Source organism: Leucoraja erinacea, chromosome 21 (genome assembly GCF_028641065.1).
Source record: "Leucoraja erinacea ecotype New England chromosome 21, Leri_hhj_1, whole genome shotgun sequence".
NCBI classification, from domain to species: domain Eukaryota; kingdom Metazoa; phylum Chordata; class Chondrichthyes; order Rajiformes; family Rajidae; genus Leucoraja; species Leucoraja erinaceus.
Genome location: NC_073397.1, coordinates 12,337,081 through 12,363,564, shown reverse-complemented (window position 1 = coordinate 12,363,564; position 26,484 = coordinate 12,337,081). Strand labels below are relative to the sequence as shown.

At 43.7% G+C, this 26,484-nt stretch overlaps 1 protein-coding gene across 6 annotated transcripts in view; it reads right to left on the bottom strand.

Moving 5' to 3' along the window:
• Positions 1-26,484, bottom strand: part of LOC129707254 (eyes absent homolog 1-like) — a 207,803-nt gene that overhangs the window by 16,307 nt on the left and 165,012 nt on the right. For all 6 annotated transcript variants that reach the window (XM_055652151.1, XM_055652150.1, XM_055652153.1 and 3 more), the window contains exon 11: positions 19,565-19,654. In XM_055652151.1, the coding sequence (XP_055508126.1) occupies positions 19,565-19,654 (90 nt within the window). The remainder of the gene's footprint in view (positions 1-19,564; positions 19,655-26,484) is intronic.

Here is a 26,484-nt window from a genome sequence, read left to right as displayed (position 1 = left end):
TCTGGAGAATGTGGATTTTGCTTGGGTAGCTTACAACCCAGCGGTATGAACATTGAATTCTCTAATCTTAAGTAACCATCTTACGCTCCTCTATCCTTCCCCTCCTTGCCCCTTCCATCCACAGAAGAACAGCTCCACAGTTTGCCACATTATTTTTTTATTGATATCACACCATTCCCTCGGCAACAATGGACCTACCAGGTACCACTTGAGGTCATTTGTGGCTGGCCCTGATTGGTCCTGGTCTTTTCTAGCCTCCGGCTCTACACCATCTTCCTCCCCCACCCCCCTACTTTCACAGTCTAAAGAAGGGTCCTGACCTGAAACATCACCCATCCTATTTCTCCACAGACGCTGCCTGACTCGCTGAGCTTGGTGTCTATCTTTGATAGGTGATCACTTGGGTCAGGATGGCCCGACCTGAAATGTCACCCATGCATGTTCTCTAGAGATGCTGTCTGACCTGCTGAATTACTCCAGCACTTTGTGTCCTTTCCCATTAGGACTGATTGCCTGCCTACAGATGATAAGTTTTCATCTCTCAACTGGACGCTGAGAACAAGCAACATGTCCAAATCACACCGATCAACATAATATTAGAACAGCGTGAGGTCTTCAGGCTACATAATAGGCGGGCCACCTGTACGCTGAATATCTTGTATGCACGGCTTTTCACAAATGATTTTTAGATTTACAATTGTGCAAAAATAAGGAACACAGTACTCCACTGTTTCGACTTTTCAAAGTTTATGCATTTATGCTGATAACATTTTCCATCAGTTGATCTAAAATTAAGGCTCTGGACTCAAAAATGTAAAACTTCAAAGTTTTATACTGAAAAAACAAAACAGAAGCACTTGTATTTATTTGGCATCTTTCACATCCTTTTCACGACATTCTGAAGCGTTTTACAACCAATTCAGTACTTTTGTTTTGTACCTGCTAATATAATGCAGGAAATGCAGCAGCCAAGTTTGTATGGTGGAAACTCCAAGCAATGTGATAGCGGCCAGATAATTGGTTTGTAGTACAGGCATCCTTGACGTACGTAATAGGTGACTTACATAAACTCACACTTACAGAAGCAATTCTTTCGGCCCACTGTTTTATTTCCAAGTTGCTCGTCTCGGTAGTCGAATTTAGCGGCACGCTACTGTGCATGTGGCGCTTTCCGCAAGCCAGTCAACTGTACTTGTAGATTCCTCCCCCCCCCCCCTCCTCCCCCCCCCCCCACCCCCCCACCCCCCCCCCCCCCCCCCCCCCCCCGTCTAATAGTAAATTTCCATGTGCGCAGTAGCGCCCCCATTTCCGACTTACATACCATCCAGCTTAAGCAAAAGTCCGCAGGACGTAACCCTTACGTAAATCAGAAAGCGTTTGTATAATCCTCAACTAACTAGGGCCAAGAGTTGGTCAGAACAGCTTTGCTTTCATTGAAAATAGTGGCAACTGTTTAATTTTTCAGTTCAAGCAAAAGTCCGCAGGACGTAACCCTTGCGTAAATCGGGATTAATTTAATTTAATTCTTAATTTAAGAGTCCTCAGCTCCGACAGTGGATCATTCCCTCAGTATCATTTTGACACTAGATTTGTGCTCAGGGCTTTGGCATAGGGTTTGAATTAGTGGGCTTCTGATTCAGAGATTTGATGACCACTGAGTCCGAGATTTAAGGCCACTGCTATGTGCCAACTTTTACAACTTTACATTTTAATGTGTTGACTTTTACAACAGGTACCATGTGCATAACTAAATCTCAATGCATTCACTGGTCAATCCCATTAAGTAGATAAATTGTAATGACTGGTGGTGGGTGTATGGGACGTACTGAGAGAGGGGGGTAGTTGAGGCAGGTACTATAACAGGATTAAAAAGACACTTGGACAGGTTCATGGATAAGAAAGGTTTAGAGGGATATGAGGCAAACATGGGCAGATGGGACTAGCTTAACTCAGTGTCTTGCTCGGCATTGATGAGTTGAGCTGAAGAGTCTGTTTTCATGCCGTAAGACACCATGATTCTATCACCCTATGACTCTAATTCATCAATGCTATTTTGGTGGCTATGTCTAGCCACGCAGTCTTTGCACAATTGCAATATGATAACATGAACAGAATTATCTTCGAACCACCCTAACTGGTGCACAACCTCCTCGCATCCTTCCCATAATGTATTCATGACTGGAATATCAATCACTCAACATTGATGCATTATTGAATATGGAAAGGCTATCACATATGCACTGTGGTGACTCAAGGAGAAGCCTACTCACTACTGAGGGCAAGGAGGCACAGGTAAAATAGGCAGTTTTACCAGTTGTGTCTGCATCACAATAATGAAAATAACCCTGCTTTATGTAGATACAAGGAAATGCAGACTGAAGAAGAGCCCCAACCCGAATCGTTACCTACTCATGTTCACTGAAGATGCTGCCTGACCCTCTGAGTTATTCCAGCTCTTTATGTCTCTTATTGTTTTATAGTTTGCATTTAGACTTCCTTTAAGAATAAATTCATTAAGATGATGTATTTAATAACTCTGTTCAAATTTTACTTCCACCATTAATATTTTGAATATACCAGGGAAGCACAGTGGCACAGCTGGTAGAGCAGATGCCACAGCTGGTAGTGCCAGAGACCTGGGTTAGATCCTAACCTCGGGTGCTGTCTGTGTGGGGTTTGCACGTTCTCCCCGTGATGGAGTGGGTTTCCTTCGGGTGCTCCCGGTTTCCTCCCACATCCCAAAGACATGCAGGTTTGTAGGTTAATTGGCCCTCTGTAAATTGCCCTAGTGTGTAGGGAGTGGATGAGAAAGTAGGATAACATGGAACTAGTGTGAAAGGGTGATCGATGGTCAGAGTCGTCTCAGTGGGCCGAAGGGCCTGTTTCCATGCTGTATCTCAAAACCGAGCTAAGTCATGCATTTGTTACCTGTGACCCTTTTGGAAAGCTGTTGCCTTACTCTATATATTCACCCATCTCCAGCTAAGTCATTTTGTCTTTGGCTAATTGAACGTGGAGATGATGGATTACTTGCCTCATTCTTCATACAATGACAAGGTTCCCTCAAAACTCCCACTCTAATTCTTTCCTTCCCATGCTTTTTGTGGGAGGCAGGATTTAGGCTGAGGACTTAGCAAAACAGGTCTCCTCCTATATATCCTGTGCTCTGTGCTCAGGGATTGCACATTCTCAGAAAGTAAACGTCAGGAATAGCAACCCACTGTGTTTCTAATTATTGAAGATTAAGATAGTGGTTCTGGCCATTTCCTCATCTTCTGAAGAGAGAAGTTATGGCCAATTCCTTTTTAGACCTTTTCCTTCCAGCTCATGTGGTCTTTTAAATTCCATGGGAAGAACAAAACACTCGTTAATTTACGCATGGAACGATTCTTCAGCGGTTTAAGCACTTGCCCTATGTCCCTTCCGATCCCTTAGTCTTGTTTCTTTGTTGAAAAAAAACCCCCTTTCAATCTGACTTTGTGTTTCTTGGATCAGAGCCCAGATGTCATCCTAGTAGGTATTCAGTAAGCATTTTCCGGAGGAATCTCCATGGGGATTCATACATTCTACACAAATCTTGTATCAGGTACAGTTATTAGAGTGCATTCCTCATGAACATTTATTGGTACATGCCTAAAGTGTGTCTGAAATGGCTACTGAAATGTGCAGCGCTATTTATTCCTGTAGGAACCTTAATGAATTTTACACTATTTTTTATATCGGTGGAGCTAATTCTTTCACTAGGAGCAAAGAGCAAGCAAGCCGCAAAGTGGTACATTGGCACAGCCAGTCGAGTTGCTGCCTCACAGCTTCAGGGATCCGGGTCGATCCTGACCGCAGGCGCTGCCTGTGTGGAGTTTGCACATTCTCCCCGTGACCGTGTGGGTTTCTGCTCTCATCCCAAAGAAACGCAACATGGAGACGCTCTGGGTGATCGGAGGTCGGCTGCGGGAGGCAGCCCCGGCGCACAGAGATGGGGTGGCGGACGCGGGGCGCGAGGGGACGGCATGAGTGGGTTGCGGGAGGCCCTGCTGCAGTTGAGGGATCACTTTGATCGGGCGCCACTGGAGGCCCCGCAGAGAATGAGCGCATGGATTGGACGAGGCCTGCAGCCCCACGGAGCGAAGGAGCAGCGTCAGAGGATAGCGGGCATCATTGCCAGGCCACGCCGACTCTGACCCAGTGCCGCCACCAGGTCAACGGGCCTTTAAGGACCCACTGAGTTACTCCAGCACTTTTTATCCATCTTTGGTAACAGCACCTGCAGTTCCTTTTTATTACATTAATGCTGAGGCTCTGTAAGGCACTGGTAAATCCGCATTTGGAATATTGTGAGCAATTCTGGGCACTTTATCTGAGGAGGGTTTTGCTGTCCCTGGAGAGGGTCCGGAGGAGGTTTACAAAAATGATCCGAGGAATGAGCAGTTTAACCTATGATGAGCATTTGTCGGCACTGGGCCTGTACTCGCTGGAGTTTAGAAGAATGAGAGGAGACCTCATTAAAACATACAAAAGAATGCAAGGCTGGGATAGAGTGGATGTGGACAGGATGTTTCCACTTGTGGGAGAGTCTAAGACTAGAGGTAATTACTTCAGAATTAAAGGACATTCTGTTGCGAAGGAGATGAAGAGAAATTTATTGTCAGAGGGTGGTGAATTTGTGGAATTATTTGCCACAGAATGCTGTGGACGCCAAGTCAGTGGACATTTTTAAGTTAGAGATAGATAGATTCTTGAATAGTAAAAGTGTCAGAAGTTATGGCGAGAAGGCAAGAGATTAGGGTTAGGAGGGAGAGATAGGTTCAAGTTTATTTGTCACATGCACCAACTAAGGTGCAATGAAATGAATTTGCCCTGCAGCGATGCAATTGAAAAAAGAACACACAGTACACAATATAATTTAACATAAACATCCACTACAGCATTCTTCACTGTGATGGAAGGCAATGCAGTTCAGTCAATCTTCCGCCTTTGTTCACCCGTGGTCGGGGCCTTGAGCCCTCCGTTGTCGCCGCTACGGACGGCCGGATGTACAGGCCCTCTCGTCGGGATGATCGGAACTCCAACGTCGGGACGGTTGAACACACTCCGCAGCTCGGAGTGCCTGAATTGGCCACTTTCATGCCAGAGACCACAGCTTCAGGACGATACAGGGAAAGGTCGCACCAATCCAAGCTGTTAGGTCACGAGGGAGGCGGAGAAGCGACATGGAAAAAGTCGCCTCTCCGTTGAGGAAGTGACTGAAAAACGGTTTGCCCCTTTCCCCCCACCCCCACATAAGACATACCGAGAGAGACTAAAACCAACATTTGGACAAACTAAAAAAAACAGAAAAAGTCGAAATAACGAACACGCTGCTGGCAGGGCAGCCGACTCGCAGCGCCCCCAACCTGAGAGATCAGCCATGATTGAATGGCAGAGTAGACTTGATGGGCCGAATGACCTAATTCTATTCCTATCACTTACGTTATGACCTTATGAGATAAGACACAACTTGGAGAACTTGAAGTCTGAATGGTCCAAAATGGGACCTGAAACATGGCAATTCCTTGTGAACTGCCTCGGTGAAGCGTACTAATCTTACACTACAATTATTGCACTTTTGTATTTATTTATGATTGTGCTTATGTATGGTATGATTTTACTGAGTTGAATGAAAAACAAACCTATTTCACTGAATTTACTGAATAAACTCTAAAGATGTACAGGTTTTAGGTTAATTGGCTGTTAATTATTAGACTAACAGAATAAACAAAGCATTTGCAAGGATAGACACAAAGTGCTGGAATAACTCAGGGGGTTAGGCAACATCTCTGGAGAAAATGGATAGGTGATGTTTCGAGTCAGGATCTTTCTTCAGACATCACCACACCTCCCCATCAGAGCCCATTACAAACCCTTGCACCACATTTAAACCCCAATCCCTTACAGCTTGTGATTTGTGCCAATTTATCCCAATAATCTACCACTCAGGTCATGAGGTCAAAATGATAGGAGCAGAATTAGGCCATTTGGCCCATCGTCTACTCTGCCATTCAATCATGGCTGGTCTATCTCTCCCTTCTAACCCCATTCTCCTGCCTTCTCCCCATAACCCTTGACACCCATACTAATCAAGAATCTATCTATCTCTACCTTATAAATATCTGACTTGGCCTCCACCGCCTTCTGTGGCAAAGAAATCCACAGATTCGCCAATCTACTCCTTCACCAAGGTCACTTCTCCAAACCCAATTTGCTCTTTGCCATCTAAATCCTCTCAGAATACCAGTAAACATTACCCTCCTCACAAACCACTCCACACGCGACCACATGGACATTGGCTTTGCCTCAACCTCCCATCAGTTACTCGGCTGACATTCCTCTAACCACTCTATTGAGCTCATGCTGTCAATGTGCTACTGATCCACAACTGTCCCACTTATCCCACTTTGCATCCACTCCTTACACAGCAGGAGCAATATACAGAGGCCATTTAACCTACAAACCCGCTCGTCTTTGGGATGTGGGAGAGAAACAGAGCACCCCCGGCAGGCACAGGAAGAACGTGCAAACTCCACACAGACAGCACCCGAGGTCAGGATTGAACCTGGGTCCCTGGTGGTGTGAGGCAGCAGGTCTATTAATTGGCCAATTATTCTCACATGAGTTCCACCAAGGCTTCTGCTAATTTTGCATCTCTAAGGAATCCTTTCAGAAATGGATATATCCCTGTGGATCAATATTATATATTTTTAATTACATTCTTGACCAAAGAGTAACTTAAGAAAATCCTTTTCATTGGCTCGTTTGATTTAAGCTCTTCCAACTACTTCAATACCAGTTTGTCATTTTTTGTTGAATCTTTTGGCGTACTTTGTCGGCTTCCCGTCCTCAGGAAATGAAAATCAAAACACTGCAGATGTTAGAAATCTGAAAAAAAACAGAAAATGCTCGAGACGCTCAGCAGGTCAGACAGCATCTGTGGAATGAGAAACACAGTTCGAGTTTCAGGTCAAAGGCTTTTTGTCAGAACCGTGTTCAACCTGAAATATTAACTCTTTATTTCTCTGCACATGCTGCTTGACCTGTTGCGTATTTCCAGTATTTTTTGTTTTAATTTTTTGTCTACAGTAGGGCGGCACGGTGGCGCAGCGGTAGAGTAGCGGTAGAATCGGAGACTCGGATTTAATCCCGACTATGGGTGATGTATGTACAGCGTTTGTACGTTCTCCCCGTGACCAAGTGGGTTTTCTCTGAGATCTTTGGTTTCCTCCCACACTCCAAAGACGTGCAGGTATGTAGATAAATTGGCTTGGTGGATGTAAAAATTGTCCTTAGTGTGTGTGTAGGATCGAGTTAATATGCGGGGATCGCTGGTCGTCGCAGACCCAAGTGGGCCGTAGGACCTGTTTCCGTGCTGTATCTCTAAACTGAACTAAACTAAACTAGTTTACTTGTATTTTATAACATTTCGTAGTAAAATGACCAAATGGTACTTCTAATTCTAAATCCAAGCTTTCAATATTCGACAAATGCAAAAGACCAAGAGTAATTCCGTGACCATTTAGTTCCCTTCTTCCCACTCTTGTGGGAGCACTTAGAAGGTTCTCTCCCCATGTCAACCATGGCTCAGTAGGTAGTAACTCTTGCCTCCGAGCCAGAAGGTTTTCAGTTTGAGGCCTACAGGTAGAGTGGGTTAGGCAATGGCAATTGTGAAATGGTTAACTTACTGCATTAGCAACCAGAGCTCTGGAGAATTGTTCCAATGACACGGGTTCGAATCCTGCCGTGGCAGCTGGAGAATTTAAATTCAGGTAATTAAATAAATCTGGAACTGAAACATTAAAAAAAAGGCCTCGGTACAGTAATAATGAAATGACTGGTTGATTGTAAAAGTCCATCTGGTTCACTAATGTATTTCAGGAAAGGAACTATGCCGTCTCTACCCAGTCCAGCCTACATGTGAGACACTAGAGACTGTAGATACTGAAATGTACAAACTGCTGGAGGAACTCAGTGGGTCAGGCAGCATCTATGGAGGGAAATAGACACATGACATTTCCTGTCGGGATCCTTCTTCAGACTGATGATATTTCTGATTGGGAACCATCTTCAGTTCAAAGAAGGTTCATGACCCAAAATGTACTCTGTCCATATCCCTCCCCAAATGCTGCCTGAACTGCTGAGTTTCTCCAGCACGTTGTTTTTAGCTTATACTTCAGTTCAGGCCGTGGCCCAGCGCCAGAGACCCGGGTTCAATCCTGACTGCGGGTGCTGTCTGCATGGAGTTTGTACGTTCTTCCCATGACTGCGTGGGTTTTCTACGGGTGCTCTGGTTTTCCCCCACACACCAAAGATGTACAGGTTTGTAGGTTAATTGCCTTCGGTAAAAATTGTAAATTGTCCCAAGTGTGCAGGATTGTGCTCGTGTGCGGGGATCGCTGGCCAGAGCAGACTCGTTGGTTGAAGGCCCGTTTTTGCTCTGTATCTTTAAACAAAACTAATAAAGGTAAAGGCAATAAACGATGACATTGCCAGAAACATCCTCATCCATTGAACAAATACATTTTAATATCTCCTGTAAATGACTAATAGATAAATATGACCAATTCTTAAGGAGTTGGTCTCCTTTCATCGACTTTTTGGAATCATGTGATGCAGCGGTACCGTAAAGATTGCTGATTTCAGTTCATGACGCGGATAGATCTACATCTCCGAATACAGATTTGAAAAATTCTCTTTTAAGGGGCCTTCTCTTCTATTTCTACTTTCCACTTTTTCTTTTTCTTTTTTCTTTTTTATATACACACTTCACGTTTTTCTACTCTCTTTTCACTTTTTCCTCTTTCTATTGTTTTCTTTTTCTTGTCTTGCTTACTTCCTTCTCATAACATAAAACTAGAGGTTGTACATAGAATGGATTACGGTATTACATAGTTGGCACCTAAAATTAGGTCCCACTGTACTGTTTTGTACTGTATTAACTTCTAATAAAATAAACAAAACAAAAAAACAAAAAACAAACAAATAAATAAATAAATAAATAAAATAATATCTCCTGTAAATGGAGCATGACAATTGAGGATGAGAACGTTGTGTGGAACTGAAGAAATGATTCAATTTTCGAGGGGCTGGCTTTGTATGAATGTTTAAAATACACCATTGTTGTTATTATGCTGTTACTTGGTGTCCCAAGCAATATTTATTTAATAGTTGACAAGATGAGTAGAAATTTACCAATCAGGGGAAGAACTTTTGACTCATCATGTCCATATCTTCAAAAATATCAAGTTAGAAATGTTTAGATCTAGTTTAGAGATACAGAGATACATCTGGAAGCAGGCCCTTCGGCCCACCAAGTCTACGCCAACCAGCGATCCCCGCGCATTAACACTGTCCTACACACACAAGTGACAATTTACAATTATACCAAGCCAATTAACCTACAAACCTCTATGTCTTTGGCGTGTGGGAGGTAACCAGAGATCCTGGAGAAAACCCACGCAGATCACGGGGAGAACTTACTAACTCAAAGTATCTGCAGTCAAGATTGAACCTGGACTTCTGGCGCTGTAAGGCAGCAACTCTACCACTGTGCCCGGGGATCTTGAGTGTAAATGAAGTACATTGTTTCCCATATTACAACAGAACTCTGTTATTGGGTATAAAGCACAATGGGATGAGTAAAGGTTGTTAAAGTGCTGACTTAGGACAAAGAACTTTTTAGGCAAATCTATGAGTTAACACTGCAGATGATAAAAGGCTCATTCTCGGATATTATAACTGGAGTCACCCTTCACACCCAACAGAGTGAAGCTTTTATGCCAGGATTACAAATTGTAGAGCCCCAAAGCAAAAGGCAAAACAAACTATAATTGACCAACAGTTCTCTAGTATTCACCAATAAATTACTGAGAACCAGAAACACCATCAATCTCCAACTCCACCTTCGTCTGTTGTCCACACTCAACCCCAGCAAAGGGAAAAACATCTTAACTCGCTGTTATAAAAGTAAAATTGTTTACAACAAGAGAAAATACCAATCCAGAATTAGTGGTGAGAATAACAGATGGACATCAGTGTGAATATTCACAAAGTGCTGGAGTAACTCAGTGGTTGGGGGTTGGGGGCGCTGCCAGTAGACTGCCCTGCCAGCAGCGTGTTTGTTATTTGACATTTTTTTGTTTTTTATGGTGTGTCCAAATGTTAGTTTAGGTGTCTCTCGGTATGTCTTGTATAGGGGGTGGTGGGAGGGAAAAGGGAGAAACCGCTTTCGGTCACCTCCTCGACGGAGAGGCGACTTTTATCCATGTCGCCTGGCTTGCGGCATAACAGCTTGGATTGGAGCGGCCTTTCCCGGAGTCAGGCCCGGAGCTTCAGCAGCGAGCGCAGCATGGTCTTTTCCATCATAGAGTGGGGCGATCCCTTGCCGGGGGTCGCCAGAGAGGAATGCTCCGATCGCTGGCCTGGCGACTTTGACTTCATGGGGCTGTGGTCTGCGGAGCTTCTAGCCGCGGGCGTGGAGTGGACTTACCATCCGGAGTCTGGGATTCCTTGCTGGGGATCGCCGGAGAAGAGCTCCGACCACCAGCCTGCGGCCTATAACATCCTGAAGCCGCGGCCTCCGGTAAGAAAGTGCCGATTCGGGCGCTCCAAGTCGCGGAGTGTGTTTGACCGTCCCGACGTCGGAGTTTGGATCATCCCGACGACAGGGGCCTGTACATCCTGCAGTCCGTAGCGGCGACTACGGAGGGTTTATGGCCCCTACCACGGATGAACTAAGGAGGACTGACTGAACTTTGTTGCCTTCCACCACAGTGAAGAATGATGCGGTGGATGTGTGTGTTAAATTTTATTGTGTATTGCATGTTCTTTTTTTAAGTGTATTGCTGCTGGCAAATTCATTTCACTGCACCTTCAGGTGCATGTGATGAATAAATTTGACTTTGACTTTGGTCAGGCAGCATCTCTGTAGAACATGGATAGGTAACGTTTGGGTCAGGACTCTTCTTCAGAAAATTGTTATCAGTAATTTTTGTGGTGTTCTCTCATGTGATACGTACAGATATTGATGAACAATTTTCACTATAAAAAATGCTGAAAATGTTATGGTTTGGTGAAAGATTTTTAACACCATCCTGCAGCTTAATTGTTGCTCAATAATCTTTCTGTACCTAAAAGCACTGCATTTATTTGTCAATTCTTATTCCTTCAGACAATTATTTCAAAATTCTGTGAATTCAAACAGGGTAATTTTTAAAAGTTTGTTTATGATATTCCAATTCTAATGTTAATCTCACAAATAAATCCCGGTCTTTATTTTACTTTGTAAAATGATCAAAAAGTGAGCTAAAATTGATATGTTTTGCTTCCTGACCCACTGCCAATGGGAATTGGCTCCATGTTACTTGATAACAAGGTGAGACAGAAAGGGTATGGAATGCTCGTCTTCATCGGACAGGGCTTTCAGTGTAAGAGTCAGGATGTCATGTTGTAACATTATAGGACTTTGATGAGGCCACATTTGAGTATTGTGTGCAGTTCTGGTCGCCCCATGACAGGAATTATGTGGAGGCTTTGGAAGGGGTGCAGAAAAGGATTAATTGGATCACAGGGCATTAGCCATAAGGAGCGGTTGAGCAAACTTAGATTGTTTTCACTGGAGCATTGGAGGGTCAGGGAAGACCTGATGGAAGTACGCAAAATAATGAGAGGCACAGATAGGGTAGACAGTCAAAACTCCATTCCCAGGTTGCAAATGTCAAAGACCAGAGGGCACAGCTTTAAGGGGAGAGGAGCAAAGCTCAAAGGTGATATGGGGGGCATCTGCAATTCCTGCTCTCCATAGATGCTGCCTCACCCGTTGAGTTACTCCAGCATTTTATGTCTACCTTCGATTTACCAGCATCTGCATTACTTTCTTAAACACTAATTTCATTTGCAGATTTAACAGCAGAATTTGCAGGGCATTTTTCTTTAAACACATTGACAAAGGAGTAATTAAAAGAAAAAGTGGAACAGAACAGGGGTGGCACAGCAGTGGAGTTGCTGCCTTACAGAGCTAGCGACCCAGGTTGAATCCTGCCTATGGGTACTGCCTGTACGGAGTTTGTACATCCTCCCTTTGACTGTGTGGATTTCCCCCGGGTGCTTCGGTTTCCTCCCACCTCCAAAGACGTACGGGTTGTAAATTAATTGTGTTGGTAAAGATTGTAAATTGTCTCTAGAGTGTAGGATAGTGCTAGTCTAAGGGGATCGCTGGTCGCCTTGGGTTCAGTGGGCTGAAAGGCCTGGTTCTGTGCTATATCTCTAAACTAAACTACAAGGTTCTGGAGGTATGTGAAGGATTATCAGGAACATAAAGAGTGAAAGCATTAACTTTGCAATTTAATTTAATCTAAGTGTCAGGAGGATTAATTTTGAGCAGTGCAGCATAGGGAAAGGCCCTTTGGCCCACAATGTCCATACTGAACATGATGCCAAGTTAAACTAATCTCCCCTGTCTGCATGCAGTTATAGTTGATAATCTAAAGATTTACTTGTATGATTTTAATTACTACTAAAATCACAATATTCATTTAATGATGGAGACAATTGCCCAGTTTAAATCCAAGCATACTGTGCATTAATTATAGTGCCTACCCGATTCCTATTGAGGCACAGTTCAAACTGTCTAAGAACTTTGGTATTTGCTCAGGATCTGTGTTTCCCATTTTCTTCTTTTTTAGACTGATTGTTCGGTGCATGAACGTGCGACTCTGGTAGCTATCACATTACGGACTTAATGAAATACCATGAAATTAACTGAGACACTACCTCAGAACACATCGGCAGCCACTATCAGGTTACTGAGTAAGTGACTTGAACAGAAATTGACTGAGACACTGGTTTGGACTGGCAAATGGGACTACTCTATTGCTACTTGTTGAGATCATTTTATTTTGCTTTGCATTTTGCATCTTAAACCATTTTGCATTTTGCATATTAGATAAAGCTTCAGAATGCAAATGAGAAATAAAAGAACACTTGCTTACTGCTAAACTCCTGTTCCCGTGCTGTAATGTACGTTTATTGCAAAGACACAGACTGCAGAGTCGCCTTTTCTTTGTTACACAAGATCACTCAGTTCAACACAAGGCAGCAGGCCTTTCCAAAGCTCGTACGGGACTGAATTGTGCTGCCACATGACTTATGATTTAATATGTCTGCATCAGAAGTAACATACTATACTTGACCTGTGCGTGGCATTTTAATTTTCATGTGTTACCTGTCTAACATTTCAATATTGAGTGTAGAGTGAATTTACCATTTGGAGATGAAGCTATAATATTATGTCAAGCCTGTCTTGCATCACGTAGACTCCTGCAAACCCTTGACTGAGGAAGTGCTCACTGTCTTTACACCTGAGTGAGTTATTTTGACTGTAAGCTCATGGTTTTTTGGCATGGAATTCCTTAGCTAAGGACTCTCTAAAGGAGAGCCTATAAAACTTTTTAATCATTGCAAAAACATTATTTAGATAATTGATAGACATAATAAGCTGGATTAACTCAGCAGGGTGGACAGCATCTCTGGAGAAAAGGTGATGTTTCGGGTCAAGACCCGGAGATGATTCCTTGATCTTCTATAGTCAAGGCAATATCCGAATTGTGTTGCAACCTATGGTCATAATTTGACCTCGTATTTTTTTAGAGATACAGCATGGTGGCAGGGCCTTTGGCCCATCGACTCCATGCTGACCATCGGTCACCATTCATACTAGTTCTATGTTATCCCATTTTTTCATCCACTCCCTACATATTATGGGAAACTCTCTTAGAGGACAATTTACTTACAAACCCGCACGTCTTTGGGATGTGGGAGGAAATCGGAGCACCCAGAGGAAATTCATGCGATTCCAGGGAGAATGTGCAAACTCCACACAGACAGCACCCAAGTTCAGGATTTAACCAGGTCCCTGGTGCTGTGAGCCAGTGGCTCTACCAGCTGCGCCACTGTGCTGCCTGTATTGATAACGGTGGAACTGATGGATGGTGATGGCCTACCAAGAAGAACAGTACCTCTATCCTCCAGATGCCTATCTCTCCAGAGATCAGTGCAGGTTCAACAAAATGTCCACTAGTTTGTATTCCAGCTCTCATGAGATAAAATGCAACACATCTGATGCCTATATAATTACATTCCATATACATTGGGAGGCCCTTTTAGCTTATGATTTTCCTGAAATATTAGTTTTTTGGTGACGATGAACTCCAAGCATAAACTTAAATGTCTGAATCAGTCAATAATATGGTTTGTTTATCAAATTGTTATTAAGCTGCCATCCCTTTAATTATCCAAAATGAGAGGCAGATCATAGCAGTAGTTTAATGAAGGTGATCATCTTAAATTCTTAGGATTCGCTTAAGATTGAAGTGGTGCTGGATATCTCAGCAGAGGCCAGATTCCACCTCGAAGTTTCAGGGCCTGAGTTGGTGGTTCATGTTCCTGGGAATAATTTTTGCTTTCCCAAATGCAAAATAGATCATATGATTTATGTTCAAATTGATTTTTATTCTGCAGTCGGGAAATAAGTTCACGTAACTCAGGAGAAGACAAAGTGGATTTATTCAGCTGCTGCCGTGGGAGACCTTTAGTAACCAGAGTGTGGGGCACACAGTGCTAATCACATCCTCCTTCACTGAGTATCTGAGGTAGTTTCAATCAGCAAATCATTTTCTTTTTAAGTCACTTATGAGCGAAGGCATTGCTAACTTAAACTTAAACAGGAAAGTAGGTTAGGCTAAAAAGGGCCATGAATGCCCTTGGAAAATAAGATTAAATCCCCGGCGAGCCGCGGCCCAAACCAACGGCAGGCCTGGCTTGGAACCCGAGATGTGCTATGTGGCAGCAGAAGGCTCCTGAGATACACTGCAGAGTCGAAAGACCCAGCTGGGGGGCTGCTGAGAGCAGGGAGGGACCCGCACCGCCGGGAGTGAGGAGGGGCACCGCAAGCAACCTGGTGGAGGGGTGAGGGGGAGGGGGGCCATGAGTGTATGGGTGACGACAGCCAATGTTCATTGGCTCATAATCCACTAGGGGCGCTGCATTGAAGGCGCCTCTGCCGTACAGCCTGTCCGTTTTTTTCCCTTCTTTTTTAAAATTTTAGTTTATCTAAATTATTTGTTTTAGGGTTACTTTCGTTTTTCTATGTGGGGAAGGGGGGTAGGGTAAGGGGGAAACCGTTTCTCAGTAGCTTCCTGGCGGGGATGCGACTATTTCTCCGAGTAGGGTCCTCGCCCCCCCCACCTCGCGGCCTACCAGCTGGATTGGAGCGGCCTTTCCTATCGGAGACAGAGGACCGGACCAGAGCTTCAGCAGCGGCGGCGCGGCGCTGGATTCACCGCAGAGCGGGCGATGCCTTCCTGGATCACCTTTTGAAGCTCCAACATCGCGGGGCTGTGGTTCGCAGAGCACCCAGCGTGGGCGGCGCTGACCGACATCGCGGAGTCCTGGGGCTCTCTGCCGAGGGCCGCCAGTGTTGAATCTCCGCCCGGCACGGCCTGGAGACATCGGGAGCTGCGGACTCCGGTGGGAAGCGGCCGTTTTGGAGGTCCAAGCCGCTGAGGTTGACCTCCAGTCCCGACGTCGGAGACCCAACATCCCGGCGAGCGCGCCTGAGCGGCGGGCTGCCTGTAGCGGCGACTGCGGAGGGTTCGGGAGGCCCCGACCACGGGTGAACATCGAGGAAGAGACTGACTTTGGTGCTTTCCCTCACAGTGGGAAACCTTTGATTCTGCTGTGTGGGGATGTTTTATGGTGAATTCTATCGTGTTGTGTTCTTTATTTTACTGTATAGCTGTATGGTGATCACATTTCACTGTGCCATCTGGCACATGTGACAAATAAATATATCTTGTATCTTTTATCTTGTTGTTCCTTTGTTTAAGAAAGGCAACTGGAAGAACACAGGAAATGATTGGCTGGTAGGGAAAATGTTTGGGGAAGACAAGGAATAGATGGATGTTGAACATGTGCAGGAAGAAGGGATCAGATCACGGTCAGTGCGGATATGGTGGGTTGTGTTTGGTTCTGTCTATTTTCTATGTGTGGACTATGCCTTGCATTTATTCACCATCCCTAACCTCCTCTTAAGCCAAAGGCTTAATGGACCATTTAAATTGCATTCTTGGGGCACTGTAGTCATGTACAGCATGGTACATTAGAGAAAATTACACAAGGCAAAATTCCCTCCTCATGGGGCACTGGAGAAACAGTCGGTTTGTTCATGAGAATATAATCTCGTAGCTTCGTCAGTGGTACAAACCTTTTATTCCAGATTACTAATTAACTGTATTTAAACATTCCATGTGCACTGCTAGAACTTGAGCTCATGTTTCTGCAACATTAGTCCATTCCTCTGGACTGCTATCCCCAAAAGTGTATTTTTTGTGTGTCTTACCCTGAAGATAAAATGCTTTATTGTTATTAGCAGCTTGGAATTTTGACCCTGAAACCACTTAAAATGCATTTTTACAAAGCAGCAGCAAATGGCATTTAATGTGCTGATTTATTCTTCATTTATTAGTGTTGGCACAACGGCTAGAAGTGTATGGAGCTATTTGTAAGCAATTTTCATTGTGTAGCAGACAATAAAAGATAATAAAAGAGGGGGAAAACTAGGATAGTTGGATTAGTTTTGATTTGCTTCATTAAAAATCGAATACAGATATGATATTATGGGTTCCTTCTGCGCTAAGTTTAAAAAATAATGTTATTATTTTATCCAGCACAGAAAGGTTCAAGAAACACTAGCACATCGGTTATGTTGCTGGACTAATAGCAAGATGATAGTTCAAATCTAGCAATGGTAGCTAAGGAACCAAGGTAATTAAGTACACTTACTGGATTATTGTAAAACAAACATCTGTTTTACTAAAGATGGACACAAAGTGCTGGAGTAACTCAGCTGGCCAGGCAGCATCTCTGGAGAAAATGGATGGGTGATGTTTCGAGTCTTATTAGACCTAGTATCTAAAATTCAAGATTTCATATCTACTTGATATCAAAATGATCTTTCTAAATTTAGATGCAATTCATATATATCCTGCAATAATTAATAAGTGCTGAATATAAATATTATACAGGTACAGAGAAAAGTTGGAGAATATTAAGACATATTGCGCAGTATATGTGCAGATTATCATATTACTGAGAGCGGAAATTCCTTCAAATATTATCGACAGGAAGTGAGTTTAGATTACCTGTATCATTTTGTGTATACATGCCTGATGTTGTTTGAATACTAAAATATGTTCAAAGAAACTCAGCTCTGTTACAAATATACCCATCTAGCTCATGGATAAGTGCATTTGATTGAGCTGAGTGGACTTAACACACACACACGTGCATAGAAGTATAAATAACCAAATTCACCAACACAGCTGCAAAAACTAAAACAATGCATCAATGAAGGTGAATGCAGGTCAATAGGTAAATGTGCCACCTGGTGAGGCACTTAGGCACTTCAACTATCCCAGGATAGATCCCTGATAAAAGTGTGGCTGTGATTTTTTTATTGAAAAATACAGCATGGAAACAGGCCCTTCGGCCCACAGTCCACATTCATGATTGATCACCCATTCACACAGGTTCTATGTTATCCCACTTTCTCACTCACTCTCTACACTCTCAGGACAATTTATACAAGCTTAGCGATCTACAAAACTGCATGTCTTTGGGATGTCTGAGGAACCTGGAGCACCCGGAGGAAACCCACGTGGTCACAGGGAGAATGTGCAAACTGCACACAGACAGCACCCAAGGTCAGGATCAACCCTGGGTCTCTGGAGACGTGAGGCAGCATCTTTACCAGCCACAAGTTTTTGAGGCAGAAGGAAGGAATCAGCCAGGGCTGTTGGTCTTGACAACATGGATGGAAAAGGTGGGTGGGAAGGTAATAATTGATGTTTCTAATTGAGAGCAAAAGTGGATTGAGGATGGATAATTTTGTTGTGGTGGCATGCAAGCCAGGCTCCGTCACATTGCCCAGACTATTATTTATGCTAAGGGCAACTGAATTTGTTATTAGATGGGGCATCTTGGTCGACATGGGTAAGTTGGCCCAAAGGGCCTGTTTCCATGCTGTATGACTATGACTCTAATACACTCAAGCCCCTACTCAAGCAAAACTATCTCAATATATACCTTGTCGTGCCCCTCAGGACCTTAAACATTTAATTAAGATCACCTTTTTTTCTCTGAACTTTGAACAAGAAATATCTAACTTTTTAACCTCTTTGTGACAGGACAATCATCTTGCTCCACAAACAGGTCCAGAGAACCTCTCCTGGACAGCCTCCACTGGTAGCGTATCTATTCTTAGATAAGGGGTCTAAAATTATACATGGTATCCCAGGTGGTGGCTCGCCAACATGCCCTAAAATTGTAATGATTCATTTCTATTTTTTAAATTCCACCCCTCTGGCAATATAAGCTAATATGCGCGTTGCATTAATTATTTGCTGCACCTGCTTGCTGACTTTACCTGTATCATGCACAAGAGCACCTGGATCTCACTCCCCACATTTACAATCCTTTTCCATTTAGACATTACTCTGACCAGGGGCGGAAAACCCGGGGGGGGGCCAGAGGGAACACGCCTCCCCCCCCCCATGTTTTGAGAGGTGGGGGACATCCCCCCTCCCCAAGTTTTTGTGATCCCGATTTTAAAATCTCCGCTTTTTGGGATGTCCGCGAGGCAGTGGGGGTGGGACTGCTGATCGAGGGCATGATGATTGGAGGAGGGAGGGGGAATGGGGGGGTGGGACTGAGGATAGAGCACAACGATTGGAGGAGGGAGACGTGGTGCAGACCTGCGCCTCATCGGCAGGCAGGATCGATCCTGGCCGGCTCTCCGGCGCTGTCCCAAGTGACCCCTCCCCCCCACGGGTGACCAGAGAGGTCGGCAGTCAGATGCGAGCTGTGCCCCCAGGCCCACAGCCAGCGCAGAGAAACAGCGATTAACCCAGCTCAACTGTGCCTGTCCCGCCAGGTGAACCTGCCTGGACTTGCGAGAAATATGGCCAGCACGGAGAAGCAGCGCTGGTGTCCCGTCAGTCCAGGCTGGGCTGGAGTTAACCCGGTGAGACAGGCAGAGTTGAGCTGCATTTAGCGCTGGATTGAGCCTCCGAAGCCTCGCACGTGTGTGCGTGAGTGTGCTCATGCGCGCGCGTCCGCCAAAAAATTGTGTCCCCCGTCTCCTCCATGTTTTGGTAGCGAGTTCCGCTCTTGACTCTGACTGTTGATTTCTCCTGCTGCAATGCATAACCTCACAATTTCTCACACTAAACTCCATCAGCCAAGTTCTTGCCCGTTCACACACCCCACCTATAATTTGTTACGGTTGCCAATTTTCCTCGTCACCACATGCCCTCACACCATTCTGTGAAAGAAGCAAGGTCTAAGATGAGGAAGGGAGGTGGAGAGGATTAGATTGGAGTACAAAACCTCAGAGGTGCCACGGACAATTGCCAATGTAGGCAATTTCGAAAATCTTTAATCAGCATTCTGTGATGTTTGTTTAGATAACATTTGATCTTACCTCTAAATCGTTGAAGAATAAGTGTGAATCAGCTAGATTAAAAATCATCTCCTCCATTCGCAATCCAAGCGACACTGCCGTGGGTGTATCCTGTCGAAAAGCAGAGATTTAAGCTTTAGTTTAAAGATCTTCCACTGATTTTTAGGGTGAACATAAAGGCCTAATTACATTTCTTTATTTATCTTCCTATAAATGATCTTATAGTTTTAAGCATTTCTTGTTATCAAATAAAGGTCTTGTGATGAGATGGAGTACAGGAAAGAGATTAATAACCTTATGTCATGGTGTCAGGCAAACAACCTGGTCCTTAATATCAGGGAGATGAAAGAGTTGGTGTTGACTTAAGGAAGCAAGTGGGTGGGCAGTGAACGCAACACAATGGTGCTGCTGTAGAAATGGAAGATATTTCCACATTTTCTGACATCCACATCAACAGCAAACTAATTTGTCCCTTCACACCGATGGTGTGATCAAGATATGCATCAGCAGATTTATTTTCTAAGGTGTATGAGAAGATTTGATATGTTGTCGTGGAATCTCTTGAACTTCTGTAGATGTACTATACAAAGTATTTTGCTGGGATGCATCTCAGTTTGGTATGGCAATTGCTCTGCCTTTGACTGCCTGAACCTGCAGACAGTGGTGACCACAGCCCAGTCCATCACAGGCTCGTCATTTCCTTCCATTCAGTCCATCATCATGGTGCGTTACGTCAGGAAGGCTGGACGTATCATCAGGTATGCTGCCATTCTGGCAGTTCCCATTCTCTTTCTTCTACCTTCCGTTAGAAGATACAGGAGATTGAAAGCCCAGACATCTAGATTTAAGTACAGCCTCTTCCCCACAACCCTCAGACTCCTGAGACAATCATTTATTTTGCACTCCTCAGAGGTGTTGTCACATACTCTACCTCTACCTCATTCAGGTATTCCGTTTTTGTATGATAGTATTTTTTTCTCTACTACTTCAGTTTGTATTAAATCTCAGCACCATTCCTTGCACCTTTCTAAGCCACACTTTCTCTGCAGCTCTAACACTATATTTTGAACTCTGTTTCCTTTCCCCTTTTGCACTACCTGTTGTACTCATGTATATTTTGATTGTACTCATGTACGGCGCAAATTACCTGGTGAGCATGCAAAATAAAGTTTTTCACTGCATCTTGGTGACATGCGATAACAATAAACCAATATCAATATTAATACTAAATTGTCTATGTCACAATCCTACAAACAATGTATGATAGGAAAAGATGATCAGCTGGAGCATGTGACCAGAAGAACAAATATTGCCCAGAGCATCAGAGAGAACAGAACTACAGCTGAAGACTCCTGAAAATGTTGGGAATCCTTCAAGAGTCAAGAGTGAGTGTTTTCTGTATTGAAATGGAACAATGACATTCTTACTTGCAGCAGCACAATAGAATTGAAAACACAGATTATATAATGAACAAACAAAATAGATTATATAATAAACAAACAAAAAAAGGTTCAATAAAGTAAAAAAATATTGTGCAAAATTCAAAACAATTCCCTAATGCCCCTGTCACACTTAGGAAACCTGAACGGAAACCTCTGGAGACTTTGCGCCCCACCCAAGGTTTCCGTGCGGTTCCTGGAGGTTCCCGGAGGTTTTTGTCAGTCTCCCTACCTGCTTCCACTAGCTGCAACCTCCGGCAACCACCTGCAACCTCCGGGAACCGCGCGGAAACCTTGGGTGGGGCGCAAAATCTCCAGAGGTTTCCATTCAGGTTTCCTAAGTGGGACAGGGGCTTTAGTCCCTAATGCAACCATGGCAGTTTGTAGATCGGAGTTTAGTTGGATTTCGTAGTGTTCAATAGCCTGATTGTTGTTGGGAAGAAGCTGTTCCTGTCACTGGACGTTACTGTTTTCAGACCCCTATACCTTCTTCCCAATGGCAGTAGCACTTTTGACTGATAATCCTGCTACCACTACACATTGTGAATTGTGCCACTTAAGTTGACACTTATGTTTGTGATAAAAAACATGATGTTATGACTTCTGGAGAGGCTTTGGAAGAGACAATCCTGTTACATTGGTTCTTTCACATCCATCTGAAGGTGCAGGCAGGACATCTAATTAAAAAAAATCTTATCTTAAATACACTGATGATATCCAGCATTTCTTCATTGCCACATTGAAAGATCAGTGTAGGGCAGCACAATGGTGCAGCTGGTAGAACTGCTGTCTCACAACGCCAGAGACCCAGGGTCGATCCTGACCTCAGGTGCTCTCTGCGTGGAGTTTGCACGTCTTCCCTGTGATCGCGTGGGTTTCCTCTGGGTGTTCCGGTTTCCTCACATATCCCAAAGATGGGCAGGTGTGTAGGTTAATTGGCCTCTGAGTTTAAAAGAAAATGTCCCGAATGTGTAGGGAGCGGTTAAGAAAGTGGGGTAACATGGAACTAATGTGAACGAGAGTGAATGATGGCCGGTATGGACTCGGTGGGCCGAATGGTCTGTTTCCACGCTGTATCTGTGAATAAACTAAACTAAACTAAACTAAACTAAATGTAGCACTGAGTTAAAACCCAATCCTGATCCTAAACTTTGTGGGGAAACTGTAAAATATTGACATGTGGTAATGCTTACCTAATATCATGGTTTTATGGATATGTGAAGATATTGAGCTGAATCACCCCTGGAGACACAGATTATAATTATTTTTTCAGTCAACACCTTGAAAACAGAATATCTAAACATTATTGCATTGACCTGTGTGGGAGCTCGTTCTGCACAAATTGGAAACTCCACATTGACAGCACTTGATGTCCGGTTCAAACCCAGGGCTCTGCAGTTTGAGGCAACAGCTGTACCATCTGTGCCACTGTGCTTCCCCTTAAAACTGATATTTTCATGTCTAGTTCTTATTGGAATCGGGGAAGCACGGAGCATGTTACTGCTATGTTAACACACCGACTCAGGTTTTAACAACACACTGTAGAAGTGGAATTGTCAGGTTACCTCCATCTCTATGACTGCTGTATTTGGTAAAAGTCAGGCAAAGAGAGGAAAGTAGACCAAAGGAAAAGCAGAGCTGCTGGTGGAACTCAGTGGGCCAGGCAGCATCCCTGAAGGGAATGGATGGATAGTCAACATTTCAGGTTGAGACCCTTCATTTGGACTGAAAAATAGAGGGGAAGTAGGCAGTTTAAAGAGCTGTGTGGGAGTGAGCTGGGGCAAGAAAGAAAGGTACAGGTGAGATGGGGTTGATTGCAGCTAACGGTCAGGTGGGGGAGAGATAGTTCGAGGTAGTGATAGAGCTGGGAGGTGATAACAGTGAAGAATAAAAGGCTGCAGATTCTGGAATGTGATAGGAAAGGAGGAGATGACTGGAAATTAGTAAGGTAGAGCACTTGCCCTTTGAGTTTGTTGATCCATGTATCTCTGGACCACTTACAAGTTCTTAAGTTCTAGGACCACAATTAGGCTATTCGGCCAATCAGGTTTACTCCGCCATTCAATCATGGCCGATCTATCTTTCCCTCTCAAACCCATTCCCTTGTCTTCGCCCCATTGGCCCTGGCACCTTTACTAATCAAGCCATTTCTCCCAGATTGTTGTCTCCTTAATCAAAATCTCAGCTGCCAATCTCAGACTTCAATTTTTGTGTCATGTGGAAAAGGAAGTTTGAATTTCTTTATCTTTCATCTCATTATTTTAATTGTTTATCTGATAATTACCACTTGGAGAATTCCACCTTGAGATTAGATTTTTCATTTCAGTTTGACCTCAGCTCTCAAAAACTTGGCAATGGATTTAAAAAAATATCAAGTAGGTACAGTGTTTTCCGGATTTTGAATGTTTCTGTGTGGTTGATGCTTCAGAGGTTGGTATCAAATTCTCTGGATGAAGCATAGGAGCAACATTAAAATGTGACCCCTGTGAGACCCTTATTATAACATTACAGAAACCTCTTCTTGTAGATACTAAGTGATAGAAAACACATTTAGGATGTAAATTAACTTCACCATTCAAAGGATCCTGATATAATAGAACCACATTGCTTGGGGACATGATTGTGGATCAAGTTTACCCTGATTTAGTACAGCCTAAATTTAACTCAGCACAAGGTAGTGACGCATTAAAGATAGAGCAACACTTGTTTGAGTTTAAATTGATTTTTATAGCTTTTTTTCATGCACAGAATGAATATTAAACCTTATTCCGCATATAAAACCCTGACCTTTGCACGAATACATGGGAAGATGCAGATATTCATTTGATTAATTTAGAACAGTCAGCTGTGGATTTATAAGAAGTGCTCTTGCTACTAAGACTGAAGGCGGTGGGCTTAAATTTCATTCTGCTTCTTTGAGTTGTAAAATCTGAGTGCACTGTTAAGGGAGTGCTATACTGTCAGAGGCGCTATTAACCTAAGGTGCAAGGTGTCACCCTAGGTGATCAATAATGGTCCTGTGATCGAAACTGGAGGAATTCAGTTGGAGGCGCTGGAGGAATTCAGCAGGTCAGGCAGCATCCATGGAGGGAATGGACAGATGATGTTTCGGGTCAGCACCCTTCTCTAGACTGATTCAGATAGATTCCAGCATCTGCAGTTTGTTTTGTCTCCATTTTAATGATTCCACAATATTACTTTGAAGGTAGGCAGACCAGTTATCCTTAGTCTCCTGATTAACTTTTATCGTTCAATCAACATCAACCAATGACTGATTGGATGTGGAAGTAGGTGTCATGATTAGTAAAGGGCCTGTCCCACTTGGCCGTTATTTGCGCCTCATTTACGTGTCATATGCAAAATAGGTCGACGCGTTGTTACGCGCGACATCGCACGCAAATCTCACGTCATCGTGCCATCCTGTGCGCGTGATGTCATTGGAATATCCTGGAGCGCCGTGCGATACCGCGCGCAATTCCACACTCCTCCACGCCTCTCCATGCGCCCGTACCGCACTGGCCACACGCTACCCGTGCGTCACAACGCGACGACCACATTTATGGAGGTCGCGTAAATGGCGCGCAAATGACAGCCAAGTGGGACAGTCCCTTAAGTTTGCAAGTGGTGATGTTGGTGACAATGTGAAGGGCAGTCTTGGGTTACAGGGTGAAACTGTGATGGTGAAATGGGGTGGTAAATGCGAGGTGGTGCATTTTGGGAATACTAATGACTCCAGAGCATAGATCATGAAAGTCCTAGGGTGTATTGAGGAACAACGGGATCTAGGTATGTAAGCCCAAAGATCCATGAAGGTGGTAGCACAGCTAGATAATGATCTTCATTGGTTGGGGCATTGAATACAAGATCAGGGAAGTTATACTCCAAATTTCTAAATCCATGGTCAGATCTCATCTGAAGTATTGCATGCAGTTCTGGTTACTACACCATGGGGAAGATGTGACAGCACTGGAGAGGGTGCAGAGGTAACTCACCTGATGTTGGCTGGGATGGAGTGTTTGGCAAGAGGAAAGACTGTAGAGACGTGGTCTGTTTTTATTCGAGTAGAGGAGGTTACTAGGGACCATGACTGAGGTGTATAACACAACGAGGGGTATAGATAGGGTAGACTGCAGGAATTGTCTCCCTTTATCAGAGGTGAATGAAACACGGGGACATAGATTTAAGGTATATAATTATTTAAGGTAAATAAGGGGATGTGAGGGGGAACAGAGAGTGGTGAATATCTGGAATCCACTGCTAGAGAGGTGATGGAAGCAGAATTGCTGGCAACATTTAAGTGATGTTAGATGAGCACTTAAATTGCCTCAATGCTGAAGACAATGGGCTATGTGGAGAAGATGGGATTAATAGGGATGGGTGCCACTGATTGTTGTGGACTGATTAGCCGGTTTCTATGCCGTATGTATCTATGACTCGTCCTAAACCACAGTTCTTATATGTCTGTTTCACTATAATTGAAAACAGAATGGATCTTGAAGACATTTACCCTATTAAACCCATATGATTTTCAAACCTTTATTCTATCACCCTTAATTTTCCTTACCCTAAAGAAAATAATCCCTGTCCTTAATCTTTATACATAACTGAAAACCCTTATCTCTGATGTTATTTCTTCCGCACCCAAAATCTGACTGTAGATAGTGTCCAGAACTGTACTCAATATTACAGCTGATATTCAACAAGCGATGTAGCCCTGGCTCAGCAGAATTTCCTGGCTTTGTGTCGGTATGCTGCGAGTTCTATCTGTTTTTGTTTAGCATTTTGACCAATTTGTTCTGCCACTTTCAAAACCAGTGAATGTGAATCTGTGGGACTCCTTCAGGATTTTCAACAATGCATCCAAAAAAAAAAATACACTGTGCTGAAATATGTATGATGTGCTATATAGAACAAACAAAAACTTGCTGAATTGTCATGAAATAAGCAATTCATACATACTACTTATTAAACACATCAGTGATTCCTATAACCCCATAAACCTTTTCACTATAAAAGTGACATGATAAAGATGTATGTTCTGCACCGTAAACATCCTATCAACCTGGCTGTCCTGCACTGGGTACCAGCAAAACCAAGGGATGATGGACCCAAATCCATTGATTTATTAAACCACAGCTAAACAATCATCCTTTTTGTAAACCAGGACAGTCCTTTCTTTAGAACGACTATATAAAGTATTCGTCAATTTAAGATTTGTTCTGGTTTTCCTTGGGAAAAAAACATTCCCGTAGAAGGGACATTGTAAATGTATCCTCAAATTGAGAATCAGCCAGCTGAGCTTTAGAACTTATAGAACATAGAACAGCATATTATAGGATTCAGGCCACGAGGCCCACAATGTCTGTGCCGAACGTGTTGCCAACTTTAACTAATCCCTTCTGCCAAGTTGGGCCGAAGGGCCTGTTTCCACATTGCACGACTCTATGAGACGAGCCAAATATCGGCGACCCTCCACATTACGCTGTTTGTGTGATGAAAATT